General features: G+C 42.0%; 2 protein-coding genes across 3 annotated transcripts; both read right to left on the reverse strand.

Moving 5' to 3' along the window:
• Window positions 1-9,447, reverse strand: gpr156 (G protein-coupled receptor 156). Of its 2 annotated transcripts, none has more exons than XM_072444520.1 (10): window positions 9,282-9,447; window positions 7,127-7,275; window positions 4,220-4,347; window positions 4,016-4,139; window positions 3,832-3,942; window positions 3,624-3,749; window positions 3,450-3,545; window positions 2,989-3,225; window positions 2,322-2,480; window positions 1-1,950 (listed from the first exon to the last, which is right to left on the reverse strand). In XM_072444520.1, exons 2-10 carry the CDS (start codon window positions 7,235-7,237, stop codon window positions 673-675), a joined length of 2,370 nt encoding a protein of 789 aa, XP_072300621.1. In that variant the 5' UTR covers window positions 7,238-7,275; window positions 9,282-9,447; the 3' UTR covers window positions 1-672. The 2 variants fall into 2 exon arrangements, with proteins under 2 accessions (XP_072300621.1, XP_072300622.1); XM_072444521.1 differs by lacking the exons at window positions 7,127-7,275; window positions 9,282-9,447 and adding exons at window positions 5,218-6,389; window positions 6,872-7,009.
• A 3,042-nt stretch (window positions 9,448-12,489) lies between these two features.
• LOC140359545 (leucine-rich repeat-containing protein 58-like) lies at window positions 12,490-19,666 on the reverse strand. Its single transcript, XM_072444519.1, has 4 exons — window positions 18,988-19,666; window positions 15,054-15,182; window positions 14,699-14,976; window positions 12,490-13,531 (listed from the first exon to the last, which is right to left on the reverse strand). The coding sequence occupies exons 1-4, from the start codon at window positions 19,443-19,445 to the stop codon at window positions 13,338-13,340; spliced, it is 1,059 nt and encodes a 352-aa protein (XP_072300620.1). The 5' UTR covers window positions 19,446-19,666; the 3' UTR covers window positions 12,490-13,337.
• Between the last annotated feature and the right edge of the window lie 21 nt (window positions 19,667-19,687).

Genomic DNA, 19,687 nt, shown 5'->3' on the forward strand with positions numbered 1-19,687 from the left:
TTTAAAGTTCTGTCCTTCAGATTTTATTCAACCCAAAGAGGCCTGCACAGATCAGAGTTCACAGAGTAATGGACTCGATGGACATAAAACGTTGTTAGAGAGAATGAGAAATTAAAAAATCCAAACCAATCATAAGGATTTTAAGAACACATTATTATACGCTACAGGGAAGTGCTGATGGAATGCAACTAAGAAAAAATAAAGATGAACTCAAAACACAAGAAAGGAAGTTATATCCAGTTTAAATCTCTGTTAAGGTGTAAACATCTAAAATACAATGGCATAAATATTACAGTACATCTGTAAACAAATATATTTAAAAAATAAATATTCAAATAAATACTTGCGTCATAGCTTTCACAGTATATTTGTGTTGTTTTTGTAAAAATACACCACTGTGAAATGGGGGTATATATCAGTCAAATTTAGCATAATCTAAGAATCTCTTTAGCTTGGCTTTTTTAATTAAAATATACCAGTGTCATTCTTGATATGAAACATCAGCAGATAAAGCAATCATTCCAAAAATGTGCAAAGACAACCCTTTTGTTTGGAGCTAGTTCACATCTCTTCAAACAAAGCTACATTTTCCCGATTTGTTCCCAGCATGGGCTAACAACAGCAAAAATGGCTGTAACTGAACACTGTCATTATAAAGTGCTGTAAATGTGATCATACAAAAGTAGGCTTGAGGTCTTCTTTAAAAACGACGGGGTGTGGTGACCGGTACAGGCCCGTATAGTCCTCATACTCGCTGTCGGAGTCGGAGGAGCTGTCCGAGGTGGTCAGGGAGCCTCGCTGAAGACAGGATTCACAGTAGGGCCGGTGGTAGTAGTAGTAATCTGTTGAACTGCTGGAGTCCGAGTCCCAGTATCCAGACGAATCTCGAATGTGTTTCTTACAAGGCATTTTACTCTTCTCTTCCCCCGCCGCTTCAGCTCCATCTATGCACGGGTGCTTTGTACACGTTCTCACCGGACATCTATGCACTCTCTGACCTTTTCTCCCAGCGGCATGTTCCCCTGCCTCTTCAATCTCACTGTTCTGAGTATCTTCTACCTCTCCTCCTGGCAGCATGCTCGGGTCACATGATTGTACATGATCTTTTGGTTTGGACGCATCTCTCCTTTTCCCACACGCACTCTCTGAACCGGTGTAGAAACAGTGAGGCGATAGGACTCGTCTGGGTGAATGGAAAGGGGGTCGACGTTTCCTCTTTGAATGTGGAGAAATGTTTGGGTACTGGAAGACCACGGGCACGGGGGGAGAACGGGGGCTCCACATAGACAGAGGGGAGAGCGCTTCAGAGCATCTAGTTTGAGAAGCGGAGATCTGCCCGGGAGATCGAAGGGCCGTTTCCAGAATGGTGTCCACGCTCAACTCCTGAAGGATCTCCTGTAGCTGCACACTGCTGACAAAACCAGCCATTTGATTGTTTGATGGAGATGTTAATTCTTTTTGGTTGCCCAGAGCTTCTACAAGGGAAGGGTTCAACAATCTGCGCTGTTCTAGGGACGTGACAAACGATGCAGTCTCCTCTGCGGCTCTGATCAATCTAGATGAAATTTGAGGGGGGTTTTGGACAAAATTTGGAGAAGCTTTAGAAATGGCTTTGGACATTTCAGTTTCATTTGAAGGAGGAGAGGATGCGGGGACAGGGGATGGACGCTTTGGAGCTGCGGGGGGTGGAGAAAATGGTAAAACAGGAGAAGTGAGGACAGGGGAGAGATCTCCAGGTGAGCTACTGGATTTACTATCCCTCTGAAGAAGACTTGGGCCCTCTGATAGCAGCTCTGTGGTCTGGGTGCAGGAGGAGTGGAGATTAGTTGTGGATGAGAACATGTCTTGATCCAGGTTGGGGGAAAGTATTTGGCTGGTGGACACGAGGCGCAGAAGTTTCTCCTTGGCGTTTTTGACCTGTTCCTGGAGACTGTCAATCACTGCATTTTTCTGAGGATAAAAATAATACACAATCACAATACTGAGATACATTTACATTTGAAAGCATTTATGTTATTATCTGGATCACTACTTTTTAGTCTACTTGAGTAATATGACTTTAAATTGAGTGTCATCTTGCTGGAAAGTAAAACCATACATTTTTAGTATAATAAAAATACAACATGCTTTTGATTTAGTCTATTTTTGGGCTAAAAAGTTACATACAACTCATTAATGTATATACTTCTAAAATATATATATATAGACAATAAATAAACATACACTTTAAAATGGCATGTATAATATTTAAGTTTTACGCAATAACCCAAGTGTGTACGGTATATTCTCTTGACAAAGAGGTGCACAGAGTCATGCAGTACCTCATTAAGAAGCTTCTTCATGGAGTTGTTCTCTCCCAACAGGAAGTATATCTCCTCCTGGCTGTACACTGATGCCTGGCTCTTGCTGGGACTGCTAAAATACTTTGCCATCTGACTTGGGTTGTTCTGGTCATCCTCAAACTGCCTCCATTGGGTCAGCTGCAAACAAAGATTTAAAAAATGACCATGAAAATGGCATCATTTTGCATAAAGAAGTATGTATGGGTCCAGGTGCACTTGACTGTATTACTCATGCTTGAAATATTTCCGTTCCACATAAGATGCACCCTTTTATCCAAACATAAAGCCAGAGCCAGAAACTTGGAAAGCTATAAAGCTGTTAGCAGCAGGCTACGTAGTTTTGACTCATAAACGCCTTTTGTGTGACTCACGCTGACAGACATGCTTGTTGGAAACTGAAGGTGCCACTATAGATGCGTATAATTTAAATAGAATAAGTTATCATACAGTCCTTTACTGACATGTTTTAATTCATACTTCACACTACTATTCATACTACTTCATCCTTATTATTATCATCATTAATAATAATATAATAATGTTCATATGTTTACAGTGTATGGAGGTTGAGTAACAGCAGCTTGTTTGACTTGTGAGACTTCCTTCAGGGCTTTGTATATTTTAAGTATCATGTCTATGTTCTTACCTGAGGGACAAACAGCATGCAGTTAGTTGCCAGAGTGCAAGTGAAAATGGCTCCAGCGACTGTGCTGTAGACCAGGTTGGGCCAGCTGTGCAGAAAGAAGGACACGGGGACGACCACAGTGGAGGCCGTGGTGACCAGAGTTACAGCTGTTATGATGGTGGGGGACTGGTTGACTGGAGGATGGCTGACGTTACTTGTGAGCCCGGCTAAATACGTGCCGTAAAGGAGGAGACAACCCTAAAGGCATCAAGGAAATTAGTTAAGAAGATTAAAAAAACAGCAACAGAGTTTGTCAGTCAGGGAAACATCGTAAATCTTTGTCTCTATAGGATTTAACTAACTTTAATAACAGTGTAATTACTTGACCTAAAAAACAGCTCTAAGCTTCCATATACAAATTCCCATAACTGCAATCAGCAATGTTGCATAACTAAGGCATGTTTGAACAACAAGAGACTTACCTTTTGAACAGCTATAATGATGACCCACAGATGTGAGTGCACAGAGCTGCAGGAGTCCACCTGAGACAAAGAGTAAGAAACCTTACTCTCCACAATCTGTGCAAAAACACAAGACATTGTTTTCATGACCAAATCTCTAAAGGAACCATAAACCTCGAATGAAGTTTTAACTACCATAACAATTGCACCAAGAGAATGGGAACATTTAATTGGATCTGTGACGTCCCAAACCACGAGAATCAGTATGTCAACCAGGATTAGCAAAGCCACCATTAGCATCAACTGGATATCTCTGATGATCTAAAATAAAACAAAGAACAACAATAAAGCTTGAGTGATAAATACACAGGAAGGATTACCTTGGGGAGTTGTAAGAGCGTACCACTCTTTTGTCTGGAACCCTTTGAGTGAAAACTCTGTACAGCCGCCACGTTTTTCCCAGAATTGGACCAAATACCAACGTACTGCCAAGACACAAAGTCCATATCCGAGCCTGTTGGTAATGACAGGGGGATGAGCCCACAACAAAACTGTGATCTTGTCTATCATAATGACTGTCAGTTTACCTGAATGATGGCTCCACTGGACAGTACGTGTTCATCAGCTGCAAACAAGAAGCCGCTGCAGTAGGTGAGGACACTCCCAAAGATGGTTAGGACATTCAGGTTGGGGCTGGACATCTTTACTATCCTGATTAGTCATACACACAATTACATGATAAAAACCTCAAAGTGAAACGGGTCCATTCTAGAATATGATATTTACTTCACCTATTGTTTTTAAAGCGCATTGTGAAGAAGAAGAACCCACACGCCAACAGGATGCCACAAGACAACATGGTCCAAACCACAGCTCGCAAAACTGGGGACAATGTTCGTCTGGGAAGCTCCACTGCCATCTGCAGACAATTGGAAATGTTTTAACTTATAACGCCTATTTATCAGAACTAACTTTTACATATATCTTTTTTTATTTTTTATAAATGACAACAAGAGACAACACAAAAATACTTTGTAAACATTTATTATTCATTAGATAAGATTAAGACATATTAGTTATAAACACAGGAAAGCAGTATATTCAGAAATGGTCAAAGTCTTAATAGATGAGTCTTTACCCCGGCTTTCACAAGTCAGTTAAGCAATGGTAAATGTACAGTCACACATTGTTTATACATTGACATCTTTTAAAAAACATTTTTCAGGAAGTAAAAGTGAACTAAACATTTAAGCAAAAAAGTAAAAAGAAAAATGATTGAATATTGAATTTAGGTTAAAAAAGAAAAAGGAAAAGGATAATAGTAAAAAAGGTGTCAAAGCTCTATGTTGATTGGAGAGATGATCAGAGGGGCAGAGTTGGTGCCCCCATGGTTACGACGGGGGTTGAAGTATGGGAATATTTTTTCAGTGAATGAACAACCAGTAAAAGAGTAAATGTGACTGGCAGAATCTGCATCATAAAATGATACCTGGCCTCCGCCTATGTCCACATAGATGCCCATTTTCTGCAGCATGCGGACCAGTGGCACCACAATGGGGGTGCTACTTAGTGCCCAGTAGCTCATTGGATTCCTCATCCCCAATGCCCAATATCCACTTTCTGGATTCAATGTATTCCCTCCTTTTCTCTTCATAGATTCCCGTCCAACTCCGATATCCCACTCTGTTTTCCCCTTCACCACGACTTCAAAGTAAAACCTCCCAGATGAGAAACCCTCTTTGCCTAAAACACTCACACAGGGGTAAAATCTTTTGGGATTTTCTGGTACATTGAGAGCAGTGTCATTATGATACACTTGCCTCATATTCTCTGACAGGACCAATTTGGGGTGAGCAGTGTCAGGATCCAAAGTTACATTGACAGCACATTGTCGTGCCCGCTGGAACTCAGTGGAGCACAATCTTTTAACTTCATCCTTAACGGTCTCATCAATTTTGGATGCTACATTTTTCCTCAAAGTCCCAAAAAAAACAGCACTGTCAACCACAGTAGCAACACTGTCAGGCAGTTGGGACAGAGCAGGAAAGCTCTTGAGAAGATATAGATTGTCGGTAATGTTTGACAGATGTTTCAGTTGGATGCTTCTTTGGCGTAGCTCATTTATTTCTTGCTTTAGTTCTAACATAACTCCTTTGGCATTCGCTTCCACATGCCTTTGTTTTGTGTCATTCACCTCTCTCATCTCAGCTTGGTCTTTCTGGATGAGCTGCAAGAATGAGGTGAAGATATGCAAACCTTCTTTGGCTTCAACTTCTGAGTTGTGTTTGTTGAGCTCAATTAATTCCTGAATCATGTCCATTTTCTGGAGCCGCTTTTCAATCGTCTTCTCCACCTCTGCGTTTATCTGTCCAATTTGCTCTTTTATTTTTCTGCTCTTGTCTTCAATGGGGACAGTGTGGTGGTCAGTGTGGTCCTCTTGGAAGCAGATTGGGCAGATGTATGTTTGGTCAGTGTTACAGAACAGCTCCAGAAGTTTCTCATGCTTGACACACACTCTCTCATGCATGTTCATTTGAGGATCGATCAGACCGTGCTTCTTAAAGGTTCCCAGGACGTGGTGCGGTTCTAGATGGGTCTTACAGAAGGAAGCCAAACAGTCGAGACAGGACTTTAAAGCTGGGACCTTTTTTCCAATGCACACGTCACATAAGATGTTGGATGAAGTTTGATCTGAAATGGGGTCAATGATCTGGGCTTTCGATTTCCTGAATTCAGAAGCCACCTCTGCAATGAAGGTATTGACTTTGAGCTCTGGTCTCTTGTAGAATTTGTGTTTGCACATGGGGCAAAGAGACACGTCAGTGCTCTGCCAGTATCCTCGTATGCAGTCCCCACAAAAGTTATGGCCACAGGGAGTGGATACAGGCCGATTGAACAGATCCAGACAGATAGGGCACCGGAGCAGTTCCTCTGACAGAAAACTGCCAAAGGAAGCCATGGCTGCGGATAGAAAGAGAGAAATGTAAGACTTAACGATACGGTCCAAACCCCTTTGACCTATTTATATTTATAGTACTAAATCCACGGTGTTGCCTTTCATTACAAATTCTATTTTGGGTCGGATGCATTTATGTCATAGTATAGTGATCACATATGTTTACTGCTACACATGGATATACAACGTTAAACTAATTATCAAATGTGTTTTTCCTGTTAAGCAATGAATGTTTAAATGTGGCCAAACAAGTGCTTCGTGTTTCCATGTTTGTGCAAGTACATAAGCACACACTCAAACTATTCTTATGTATTATGTTTTAGCTTGTCTTGTTCTGGTTGCTCATCCTTTTAATTTACCATGGACTTACGTTTCATATTGTACATCAGTTTACTGTTTCCTGATTTACACTACCGTAAATATGACGTGGTTATAAGTCATACAGTTAGGCCACAGTGTCACACAAACAGATAAACAGCCAACTTACCGTGATAATGTTGTTACTCAGAGCCTGGAGCAGCCTACAGGTGTTACTACTCTCTAACTGCTGCAGGTATTTGTAAAAGGCATTCCCGGAGCCTGTTGCAGTCTCTTAAAGCACACCACAACGCTGCACTAAACATAGTACAGTTATAGTGACACAGGGGCAGACCGTAAAGGAGGAGTCAAAGAAGGAATGGGCTGGGCTGGAGGGGGGCTCATGGGGTCATGGACAGAGAAACAGCATGGTTAATGAAGTTACCGTGCTCAGGCTGCACATCCTGTGGAGGATCAGGAGGGCCTCAGCACTGTTCAGGCCTGAGGGGATGGAGCACCCCGAGGAGTCACAGGGGGTGCTGCAGTTGGGCTCCATGTCTCAGCTCCCAGTCTGACAACTGTTACATACACATCCTGGGACAAACACAAACCATTTTAGTTTTGATCCCTACACACTTTTTCTGCAAATAAACTACTCCCTTTGCTTGTCCAGACAGTCAGGGATTATTAGAAAGTGTCTAGGGACTACAGTCCACTTATGTGTGCATGAGTGGACCACTTGCCCACTAAGTCAAAGTGCGATAGCTAAGCAAATAAAAATGGGAATGTACTGGGCCAGCGCAGTCTGATTGTCTGGTTCATGGGGGCGCTTACTCCTACGGGAGCACGCACTTGCTTCAATAAGTGGTTTTAAATAAGGTGAAGCAAGCACGTACTACAGTCAGAATGAAGGGGTTCAAATCCAGGCCTAGGTAAATGTACCCCATGTTACAGTAAGTAATATGAATCATTTTAATCTTAGAAGATTCGGCTTTGATGAACTTGTAATGCTGAATTGCGTTGTAAGTTTTCTACTATTATATTGGATGTATTCAGTTGTAAAGCTTGCAGTCTCCACAGAGTGATGCTCTTACAAAAATATAAAAGAGGGAGCGGACATGGCTCAGTCAAGCACACAAACAAGAGCTTAGTTAACAGTTTTTCTTATACCGATGCAGGAGCAAGGACCTCTCTCTTTGTGTTGTGAGATTCACTTGGGGTTAGGGTTAGCAGGCCACATGATGAGCCCTGCTATCATACCACTCTGAAGCACAGCGCACCTTCACCCACTGTTCTGTCACTGCTGCCACAGGCATTTTTATGAGACTCCTCTCGCTGCTCTGACATGTTACAGGTTTAATTATGCTGTGTGGATCAGCCGATACTGAGCTGTAACTAGGACGCTGAGTCATTTACACTGTTGGGACCACCTGAGGGTTAGAGAGGGGCAGACAGGTGACTAGTTTGTTTTTGAAAGAATCACTGTCTGTCCTGACTAACACATCTGTTGGGTCACAAACTCACAAGTTGATTAGTAGTGGTAGTTTTGACTTTTTAAATGTTAAAATGTGTCTTATTTTTGCCAAAGTCCACTGGTGTCTGCAAAACAATGCAGTGGCCAATCTATGAAATGAGTGCAGTTCCAGCCCATGTCCTGTCATCACTTTCCAAGTTTAGATCACAGTTCTGCCGCTTCCCACAGGAAAAAACGCTGCACACAGGCATTTCCTCCGGTCTGTAAGAAATGTGGCTCAGTTGAAGGGACCAGCCACCATACTGAGGGTAACAAAGGTTGTAGGAAGTCCCATCACAAGGGGGTCAGTGAGTGAGTGTATTTTTATGGGCATGTTTTGACATTTCAGGGGAGTCTGGGAGTGCCTTTTGTAATTTTAGACAGTTATAATACCTGTTCTACTTGGAGCCACTGTAAATGTGAAGGTAGGACTGAACAGCTTTCACTTTCACATCCATGTCAGAGCAGGGCTTTCATTTCCTAAAATCCATGGCACAGTTGGGATTTGCATTGATATCCCAGTCCCTAAAGCCATTCATTGTGCTGTCAGTCTCTCCGTATGCCTCCTTTAAGCTGAGTCTAGAGGTGATCAGGGAGCTGACAGAACTGAAGCCCAGTTCAGGGGCCAATATTCAAACATTCCTCCACGTAATCCGTTATACACTTTTCTTCACTAAGCTCAGTTAGAATCATATTATTAGTGTTCAGCTCCTGCTTTGGCATACAGTGCATTTACTATTTACAATTAATGTATTTTCTGATTCGAGACGAAATAACATGGGATCTAAAACTTCTAAAATCTCAATAATATAAAGAATAATCTCAATCAACTTTAGTAGTAAAAGATCATGCGCCACTGTTACTAATACTCTCAAATGAATGAATGAATGAACAGCTTTAGTGTAACTTTAGATAATAAAACAGAAAGCTTCATGAACTAGCATCTTCAGACATAGCTTGTCTTACACAATACGTTAACCCCATAGTAAAATATTTCTTGCACTATCTTGTATTGCATATAGTCGAGTACAGGAAAACTCAACTTTAAAGTATAGGTTTAAGGTGTAGTACTAAACAGATGTCAAACCTGACTCTTCACAGCGCATGGGGGATCCCAACTCTTCCACTGGCTCTCTGCTCCATACACAAAAAACAAAAAGTATCATCGTTCCATTAATCCCATTTTAGCAGGTTTTAAGAGGAATTGTGTTTGATAATGTGTCCTCAGCGTGAGGATCCTGCCACTGAGGAGTAGCCTGTGTGACGGGAGGAGTTTTCATCTGAGTCAGGGAGAGGAGGGAGGAGGGAAAGTAAGTGTGCATTTCTTTTGTTCACTCTGAGCTGCTTACCAAATGTTTCAGAGTGTGATGTTGGACAGAGTGAGTCCAGCACTATCCCGAGGGACTGGGTGACACATGGTACGAGCAAATACATTAACACCCAATAACAGCTTTAATGGAAAGAGAAATAGAGGGGTTTAGTTTCCTGATTACAACAGATGTTATGGTGTTCTATTTAAAACAACACATTTCTTTTAGCTCGCAGCAGGCACAAAGTTGTCTTCCTGAAGATCGAGCTGTCGTCACAAAGATTTATAGTAAGAGCCAACACTCACGGTCATTCCAGGTTTGGGAGTGTCCTTGCTGCAGCTTTAGCGTGTGGGTAAATGTCTCCTGAGGAAGAGCACATGAATATATAGTTATAGTACAGTAGGAATACATCAAAAACTTCAGAATAGTGATAAGTTTGTGTTGTAGGGAAGCACAAGTTGGTCTTGATTTTGGGAGATGACTGATAATAAGTTAAAAGCTACTTTGGAAACTCCTCAGTGTGGCTCAGCAGTGTAGCAGCACATATGCAGGATACTTTGTGAGTTTGCAAACTGCCAACTTGATTTTGCCAAATGTTTCTACACCATCTCAGTTCCATTCTAAGCTATATTGTACGTTTCCTACATTATAAACTAATGGGCCAAAAAAGATAACAAAATGAAATATATATATACATGAAATAAACAAACAAATAATAATAACTCTTAGTGGATCAAAGCTTGCTGGTGATATGTAACCTGCTGGTCTAGTAACATTCATGAAAAAGCTGGAGCAAAACCCATTGTAGGACAAAGTTGCTTCACATCAACGAATATTTCAGTCTCACCAATATATGACAGAAGGTATTTTATCTGCTAAATATCAAGAAAAAAACACATTGTCATCAACATAATCTGCAAATGAAAGAATTACATGAACACTTCTAAACAAACTCAATGAAAGCCTGAAACTGTTGTCAGCTCAGTTACTGGTAACGCGTGGCCCTCACTATCAAGTTCCTCAAGATCTGGTTCAAGACTTCTTCTGCTTCAGTGGCAGGTGGACAATACAACATCTCAGGTTACACACCTGAATATTTTATTAACTGGCCACGTGTCGTTTAGTCAAAAGCCAAGAGTCAAAAGCAAGAATATGAAGGAGCCAATGTAACTAGAAACATTTTGCTCTGCTGAGGTTACATGAGCTGCTGCTGCTCTTTAAAATGTTAGATGTTCAAATTACAGGTGTCTCCTACAGTTAATATCCTGACTTCATGATGTGTGCACCCTGACTTCATGATGTGTGCACCCTGACTTCATGATGTGTGCACCCTGACTTCATGATGTGTGCACCTAACAAAACAAACAGGCCCCATAACATTTCCTGTTGAGCACTGACACTGCTGTTTCCTGGCGTGGGGGCACCACCTCTGACAAAACACACCAAAAACTACTCTGTTTCAAAAGATACTGTTGGATTTGTGGGACTACATAAATCATCAGCAATGTGCAGTTAAAACACATGCACAGTGTCCTAAGCTCGACCAGGACACTCCCCTGTGACATGCCCAGGTTTGCCCTATGCAAGCGCACACACAAATCCACCATGTGTGACGCTGCAGCTCCTCTTGCTGTGTTGCCATGGATCATGGCTTAGCAGTGGTGGATCAGAGCAGGCGGGGGCCTCCAAGATGGAGCTTGATTAGCAAAGAAAGAAACATATCAAAGTATACTGAATTTGGTACTGCAATAGGCTTTATGGAGATTGAAAATAGTATTTATGGAGAGAAAGTAGTGTATAAATCCATGTTTTGACATTGGCTTTTCCCTTTATAATTTAGTGATCATGTTTTTGATATGGAATATAAATGCTGTATTAAGACTATATCAAAAACATTATCTTAATTAAAAATGAAAAATTGACTCAGTAAGCAAATTCCCTGTTTGAGGAATAAGTGGTCAAATACCTCAACTTAATTGTTATTAGGGCAGTGCCAAAATACAATTAGTTAATTTGTTAATACAGCATGGATATCTTGGGTTACAGTATTTTTTTTTTGTACATTTCAGCACTACAATTTTGTTGCTCATAAGAAACCATATTTACTTAAAACTATTAAATTAACTGTATTTTATAAATGGAATGTGCATGTAGTAGTTTAAAAAAACAATGCTGTAAGTAGGCCTTTTCAAACTGTAGAATATGAAGAGCAATTTATCATTTTTTCCATGTATCGCCATCACGTGATATTATCATAGTCTATGATCGTGATCCATGTAGTTTATTGTGTGTGCTATCGAATCCTGAGGAACCCTATTATGTTTACACGCCGCTATTTTATTGGTGAACAATGTAATCTTTCTGATGGAAGGGTTCAGCTCCACATGAAAACATGAGCATGCTGGCATGAAGAGAAGTTCAATAACCACTGTGGAATATTTCAGGCAAAGCACTAACATATTTATGGAGAAAAGCAGGCGTGGCCGCTCCACCAGGAAAGTTACAGTGTGCAAAAATGTTAGTCGCTCAGCCACCGTGACGCTTAGGATGCATTAGCAACAATCTATAATAATAATCCATAACTGATTAGCATTAAACAAGCATATAAAAGCATTTCCTTTGCATATAAATGGTCTTAGAACAGTGGTGTTAATTTAATGTTATGTGCTACTAGTAAACAGTAGTGTTGCAGTGTGTTCCACTGTAAAAAGGCTATAAGTAAGGGGAGAAGATCAGAGGTACAACGTGCACTACTGTTTATTGTAGCCAGGTGACACTAACTAAAATATCAGGATTACTTAGTGCTGCATCTCAGGTTATATCTTGGTGAACTCTCAAGTTATGCCAAGTGGGTTAAGTTGCCCACGAGTACTGCAGTTTTTGTACATTTGGAACTAAAACAAAGTAAAACATAAAAAAAGAGCCAAAAAAAAATTACAAGAATCTATTTTGTGACAAGACCAAAGACCATTTTTAAACCAAGACTCATATTTTTCAATGACATTTTTATTAGACAGCAAAAGTCAAAATACATGTGTAACTCTTGTTTTATACTGTACAATTAAGTTAGATAGCTTAACAAGAGAACATGAAATGAATACAGGTGTGTAGTGTATTTTATTACAATTATGAGTTGTGCGCATGTTAAAATAGTTATATTTACATCTATTTATCTAAAGTGTGTTATTGGTTAGGTCTGCATAAGCACACAATTACATTTCACATTTCTTCATACTCCATCTTCTTAAGAGATCAGTAAAACTAGTAAGGAACTTGGCAAACACAAGCATAAAAACTAATGTAACATAAAGGACCATTTATATTTTTTTCTAAATATTCACGTGCAAAAATAAGTTTTTTATACTCAATATAACGGTCAGAGTAAGTAAAAAGATTCTGTTCTAATTGAGTAAAACTCTTTTGCCATAAATAAACTCATTGCATGTGTATGCAGGAGTTTAACAGCCCTGATCAGAAACATGGAGTGGTAATGGCCACTAGTGTCTTAAAGTTGCCTCTGTTGTATATAGCCATTGTTCTTGGTCGATTTTCTCAGCTCCACTCCATGTTCACTTTGTGTACGTGAGCCTAGAAAACCTTTTTTTTTCCTCCAAAATGCTCACACACATGAAGTGGGTTAATCTTCAAGTATCAACCCTGTCCTGGGTGCTGCACGTTGAGCACAAACTTATAACTACAGTTTTAACAGCCTGGAGAATAGCCCTTGAAGTTCATATTTAATATCGCAGATATGGTTAGTGCATCACTATGTGTTTCATCACAGTGTTTCAGGAGAACCTTTAAGTGGGTGTAATGTAGTGTGTAGTGTGGTGCTATCCCAGAAGCACTCTCTGCAGCCGGTCAGCTGGAACACTGGACTCATCCTCCGACTCAGCGTCACTCTGAGGGTTGGAGCTACAGGGAGACGTGCACTCAGGGGAGCACAAGTAGTGCATCAGCGGCAGTCGGTACTTTCCACAGAAGTCCACAAATTTGATATGACGCACACATGAATCAAAATACACACCTGGAAACAGTCAGCGAATCAGTTTCAACAAGGATGATGCCATCAGAGAAATGCATTCTGTTTTCTCCTTCTGAGTGATCGCTGAGCAGTGCCTTTTATTCCATTCTTTATTTAAATTTCACATTTCTTTTATGTCCTTTTGTGAACTATAGACACTCAACTTAACTATATCTGCTTTTGCCATTCTCCGAGACCATTTTCTTTTGTTAATAAATAAGTGTTATCAAAAATAAAATGTATGCCAAACGTTCACCCTGTCATAGGTGTATTTTACAAAGTATTTCCTCCATAATATTAACAATGATGTATCATTTTCTACTTGAACTGATGTTCTGTGTTGAATTGGCTCATCAATTTGCATATATGCAAATGCATTTTATGTAAAAGAAACTGTTCTAACCCACAATTAAAGAAAATAAATTATTTGAAAAATATTTCCTTTATTGAATTATATAGCACTTAAGGGCATATAAATCCTGTAAATGCAAATATTATACTTTATGATTTTTATATTAACAAAAAATCATAATTTTAGCCAAATAGAAAGTGCAATAGCCAATGTTCCACTCCAGCTGCTCAGGGAACTGTAGCTTTAAAAGGCAAATTTGTAATCAAATCTTCAAGATGTTCCTTTCCAGAGCTATTATGATGGACACAGTAAGCTTGACCACAATGGACTAAAACAGAGAAAAGTTTTGAATCAATTTTTTTTTTCACCAATTGATTTCCTCACATATAAAGATAAAAATGTAAAAGGGTCAACGGGGCAGATTATGTCATACGACAGGGTGAACAAACATTTTAGGGACGTGTAAACGCTGCCATTTTGTATTAAATAAAATGTATCAAAATTATTAATATTTATTATAAAATGATTTATTATAAAATGATGGCATATAAAATTATAAAAAAGGTGTGTGTGTGTGTGTGTGTGTGTGTGTATGTATAAGATGTGCTACCTTAGACTATTTATGGCTTCAAAGCTTATTTTGAATATTTATGATATAGTTTTGGGTCCTAATAAATAATGATATAGGTGCTGGGACACACTTATAACCTGACAGACAAATAATTAATTTAATGATTTTTTAACATGGTATATGACTTGTTTATGCCAGAGACCGCAAAAGGCACTGCTCAGTGATATTGACCCTTCTACAAACTTACCGGCACATTTGGGGTTAGGGCACTTGCTGGCCAAATCCAGATAACACCGCAAATTGTCTGGCAAATCGTATGGAAAATATGGTATATTTCTGCTCTTGATGGTACGTCCTGCGATCTCCAACAGTGAAGGTGGGTCATAGGTCATTTCTTTGACAAAGCGCACCACCAGGGGGTTACCGCGGAGACTGAGTTCATGTAGGTGAACCAAGCTGAGTATCTCTCGAGGCAGGTATGTGAGCAAATTGTTGTGCAGACTCAGAGATCGCAGAGAGTTCAGCCTAAAAGTGAAAATCACAAACCTTAGCAGTCACATAATGGATGATAAAACAAAATATACATGATACAATTGATTTACCTGGTGAGCTGCGGGGGCACACTTTGAATGCGGTTATCACAGAGAACCAAGTATGTGAGGAAAGGCAGATTAGCCACTTCAGCAGGTATATAATTGATGAGGTTACCTCCCAGATACAGCAACTCTAGACTGAAAAAGAAAAACATTATTCTAAATCAAACAGTGTACTTTCAATAGTTTCAACTTACTACATGCAGTGCAGTTTCTAACCACAGGAGGGAGTTAGAGATACACAGAAGCAGTCAACTTGCAATGTGGAACAGCATTTAAAAAACAACTTTATACTATCACAAATAATCAAATGGCAAAAAAGTGAACGTGGAAGAAGGCAGTCAAGTTCATGGTAACACTGCCCACAATATGAGCAAGCATACAGCTAAACTGACTTCATCTTTTCTTACTTTTAATAACATGCTGTGCTTATCGTTTAGGGCCTGGTACAGAAAAGTCAATCAACAATCAGAAACTTAAGCTGAAAGATAGATCAGCGCTTAAGTGAACTGACCGACTGTCTGTCTGCTGGAACTGATGACACAGCGACAGTGACACAGGCCATTATACTGTCTTTGGTGGCTGAGCAGAGGCGTGGGACATGACAACGAGGGTCTGACAACGAGGGTCTGACAACGAGGGTCTGAGAGCGAGGCTCTGAAGGGGAGGGTCTGAGAGGAGGGTCTGGCAGCGAGGGTCTGGCAGCGAGGGTCTGACAGTGAGGGTCTGCCTGAGGCTCTCGGGCTGCTCCCTCACACTAAACATAGGTTTGTGAGAAAGTAAGGGAACGAAATAAAAGTATGGTAACTGAAAAGTACTGACATATATTGTGACAACCTGCTGCATTGTGTACGGTTCCACCAGGGCCAGTTTATTGAATTGTTGCGATACATTGTTATTTTTTTCCAATGATCAGCTCCAAGTGAGACAATCCATCTTCCAAGTGAGACCATTTCAAGTGAATTATAATAACTTGAGATTGTAGAACGTTATATGGTCAACATCTCAGAAGGAAAAGGGCCACTCTTTTACGAAAAGAGTTAAACATGAATTACTTCAACAGACTTAACCTCTATAATTATGACCTTAAAAGTACAAGATGATTATCAAATAGATCCAAAACATATCCATCTTTGAAGAAAGACGGTCATGTTGTGATTGTGGCAACTTATTGGTTCTTAGCTCCGTTTTATTCATAAAGTGTTTTAGTTTTGTCTTGTGAAGCGTCTCCAGGTCAGGTCACTATGGATTATACTGTAACTCACAGATAAACACTGCAAGACTATTGATCTGTAGCAGAGACACTGTGACCGATAGAGACAACATTACGTGTCTATACTCACATATGTGAAGCATGTTCCTCACATGAACCTCACATGAAGCACGTTCCTCACATGAACCTCACATGAAGCACATTCCTCACGTGAAACTCACATGAAGCACGTTCCTCACGTGAACCTCACATGAAGCACGTTCCTCACGTGAACCTCACATGAAGCACGTTCCTCACGTGAAACTCACATGAAGCACGTTCCTCACGTGAACCTCACATGAAGCACGTTCCTCACGTGAAGCACGTTCCTCACGTGAACCTCACATGAAGCACGTTCCTCACGTGAACCTCACATGAAGCACGTTCCTCACGTGAACCTCACATGAAGCACGTTCCTCACGTGAACCTCACATGAAGCACGTTCCTCACGTGAACCTCACATGAAGCACGTTCCTCACGTGAACCTCACATGAAGCACGTTCCTCACGTGAAGCACGCTCCTCACGTGAAGCTTGCTCCTCACGTGAAGCACGCTCCTCACGTGAAGCACGCTCCTCACGTGAAGCACGCTCCTCACGTGAAGCACGTTCCTCACGTGAAGCTTGTTCCTCACGTGAAGCATGTTCCTCACGTGAAGCATGTTCCTCACGTGAACCTCACATGAAGCACGTTCCTCACGTGAAGCACGCTCCTCACGTGAAGCTTGCTCCTCACGTGAACCTCACATGAAGCACGTTCCTCACGTGAAGCACGCTCCTCACGTGAAGCTTGCTCCTCACGTGAAGCTTGCTCCTCACGTGAAGCACGCTCCTCACGTGAAGCACGCTCCTCACGTGAAGCACGTTCCTCACGTGAAGCTTGTTCCTCACGTGAAGCATGTTTCTCACGTGAAGCTTGTTCCTCACGTGAAGCATGTTCCTCACGTGAAGCTTGTTCCTCACGTGAAGCTTGTTCCTCACGTGAAGCTTGTTCCTCACGTGAAGCTTGTTCCTCACGTGAAGCTTGTTCCTCACGTGAAGCTTGTTCCTCACGTGAAGCTTGTTCCTCACGTGAAGCATGTTCCTCACGTGAAGCTTGTTCCTCACGTGAAGCTTGTTCCTCACGTGAAGCTTGTTCCTCACGTGAAGCTTGTTCCTCACGTGAAGCATGTTCCTCACGTGAAGCATGTTCCTCACGTGAAGCATGTTCCTCACGTGAAGCTTGTTCCTCACGTGAAGCTTGTTCCTCACGTGAAGCTTGTTCCTCACGTGAAGCATGTTCCTCACGTGAAGCATGTTCCTCACGTGAAGCTTGTTCCTCACGTGAAGCTTGTTCCTCACGTGAAGCATGTTCCTCACGTGAAGCATGTTCCTCACGTGAAGCTTGTTCCTCACGTGAAGCACGTTCCTCACGTGAAGCACGTTCCTCACGTGAAGCTTGTTCCTCACGTGAAGCTTGTTCCTCACGTGAAGCACGTTCCTCACGTGAAGCACGTTCCTCACGTGAAGCTTGTTCCTCACGTGAAGCACGTTCCTCACGTGAAGCTTGTTCCTCACGTGAAGCTTGTTCCTCACGTGAAGCTTGTTCCTCACGTGAAGCTTGTTCCTCACGTGAAGCTTGTTCCTCACGTGAAGCTTGTTCCTCACGTGAAGCTTGTTCCTCACGTGAAGCTTGTTCCTCACGTGAAGCTTGTTCCTCACGTGAAGCTTGTTCCTCACGTGAAGCTTGTTCCTCACGTGAAGCTTGTTCCTCACGTGAAGCTTGTTCCTCACGTGAAGCTTGTTCCTCACGTGAAGCTTGTTCCTCACGTGAAGCTTGTTCCTCACGTGAAGCTTGTTCCTCACGTGAAGCTTGTTCCTCACGTGAAGCTTGTTCCTCACGTGAAGCTTGTTCCTCACGTGAAGCTTGTTCCTCACGTGAAGCTTGTTCCTCACGTGAAGCTTGTTCCTCACGTGAAGCATGTTCCTCACGTGAAGCATGTTCCTCACGTGAAGCTTGTTCCTCACGTGAAGCTTGTTCCTCACGTGAAGCATGTTCATGAACAACATGCACATAATCATGAAGGGCACAATAATGTGGTGTTCAGTCTTCACATACTCTAATGTATAATCTAGGACAGAGGTGTCCAGACTGTGGCCCGGGGGCCCAATGTGGCCCTCAGACCAATTTTTATTGGCCCTCCGGATTCCTGCTCAGTTGGCCAAAACAACAAAAAATTGAATTTTTAATGTAAAATTTGAAAAATGTAAACATGTTTCTGTTATACCAGCCTATTATTAATGTTCCAAGTCATATTAAAGGCGCAGAAGCATTGAAACTATGTCAAATGCATCATGTCTAATGTCACTTCACTGTCTCTGGCCCTCAGCTGCATAAAAGTTTCAAAATGCGGCCCTCGGTGAGAAAAGTTTGGACGCTCCTGATGTAGGAAACCATAGTGACCACTTCACTGAACCTCAGAGAGCACAGTCTGAAGTGAGACGCACATCTGAGGCTCAGCCCCGGGTCAGACGTGTTCTACTCGTGTGAAGTCATGTAGTGTTTAGTGTTCTGACCGTACAAACCTGTAAATGTAAAAGTCAACAACTGGCCTTTGATCAAATGCACGCGCGCGCGAGCAGCTACCAGGGCTAGCTAGCAGCGAGAACACCATCCTGACTTTAGACTACATTTCTCGACTTAGTCCCATACCTTGTGAGGTTTTCGATCTCGGGGGGAATACTTTTGAGTCTGTTTCCACCGAGAGAGAGCGACTGCAGCCGGAGCATCTGCGTGCACTGGAGCGGGATCTCCTCAAACCTGTTCCCACTGAAGTTCAGCACCTCCAGCTGCAACGAGCCAAAGTCTTTGGGCAGCGACGCCTCGTTCAGACGGTTGTTCTTGGCCAGCAGCGTCCTGAGCCTGGTCAGTCGTGTGATGCCCTCGTTCAGGCAGGTCAGTCTGTTATTGCTGATGTCCAGAAACTCCAGGTTGCTGAAGCGGCACATGGACGAGGGCAGCGACACCAGCCAGTTGTTGTTCAGGTACATTTGCTTCGCGTCGTGTCTCCTCTCGTCGCTGACCGCGTCCACGTCCAAAGTGCGGAGGTTCAGGCGGGAGTAGTCCAGGACCCCGTGGCCCGTCGCCGTGGCCCCGTCGCGAGACTCCATTTTTTTTTTTGACACGACGCTGTCAAAGTCCCGCGGCTCGTTTTGTCCCGTCAAAGAGGCGCTGAACCCGGGAGCCGCGGCCACTGGCGAAGACGGAGAGCGAAGTGGGTCAAAGGTGATTGTAGTCGAGCGGGGCCCAGTCTAAACCACATCTCCACTAAAGGAACCTGAGGCCGAATGAAGCGGAGGCAATGAGGGCAAACTTACACAAGCATTTACACCATTACCAGGCTCTGTCTGTC

This window comes from Eucyclogobius newberryi, unplaced genomic scaffold (assembly GCF_026437365.1).
Source record: "Eucyclogobius newberryi isolate DKJ021-1_F unplaced genomic scaffold, fEucNew1.0.hap1 SCAF_14, whole genome shotgun sequence".
Classification (NCBI taxonomy): domain Eukaryota; kingdom Metazoa; phylum Chordata; class Actinopteri; order Gobiiformes; family Gobiidae; genus Eucyclogobius; species Eucyclogobius newberryi.

Coding starts and splice junctions, on each gene's coding strand:
- gpr156 (XM_072444521.1), bottom strand. CDS start 6,387: ATGGCTTCCTTTGGCAGTTTTCTGTCAGAGGAACTGCTCCGGTGCCCT. Junction 4,140..4,219: donor ATGCGCTTTAAAAACAATAG/GTGAAGTAAATA, acceptor ATGACTAATCAG/GATAGTAAAGATGTCCAGCC. Junction 1,951..2,321: donor TGAAGAAGCTTCTTAATGAG/GTACTGCATGAC, acceptor TTTTATCCTCAG/AAAAATGCAGTGATTGACAG.
- LOC140359545 (XM_072444519.1), bottom strand. CDS start 19,445: ATGGAGTCTCGCGACGGGGCCACGGCGACGGGCCACGGGGTCCTGGAC. Junction 15,183..18,987: donor GAGATCGAAAACCTCACAAG/GTATGGGACTAA, acceptor TTTCTTTTTCAG/TCTAGAGTTGCTGTATCTGG. Junction 13,532..14,698: donor CCCTAACCCCAAATGTGCCG/GTAAGTTTGTAG, acceptor GACTGTTTCCAG/GTGTGTATTTTGATTCATGT.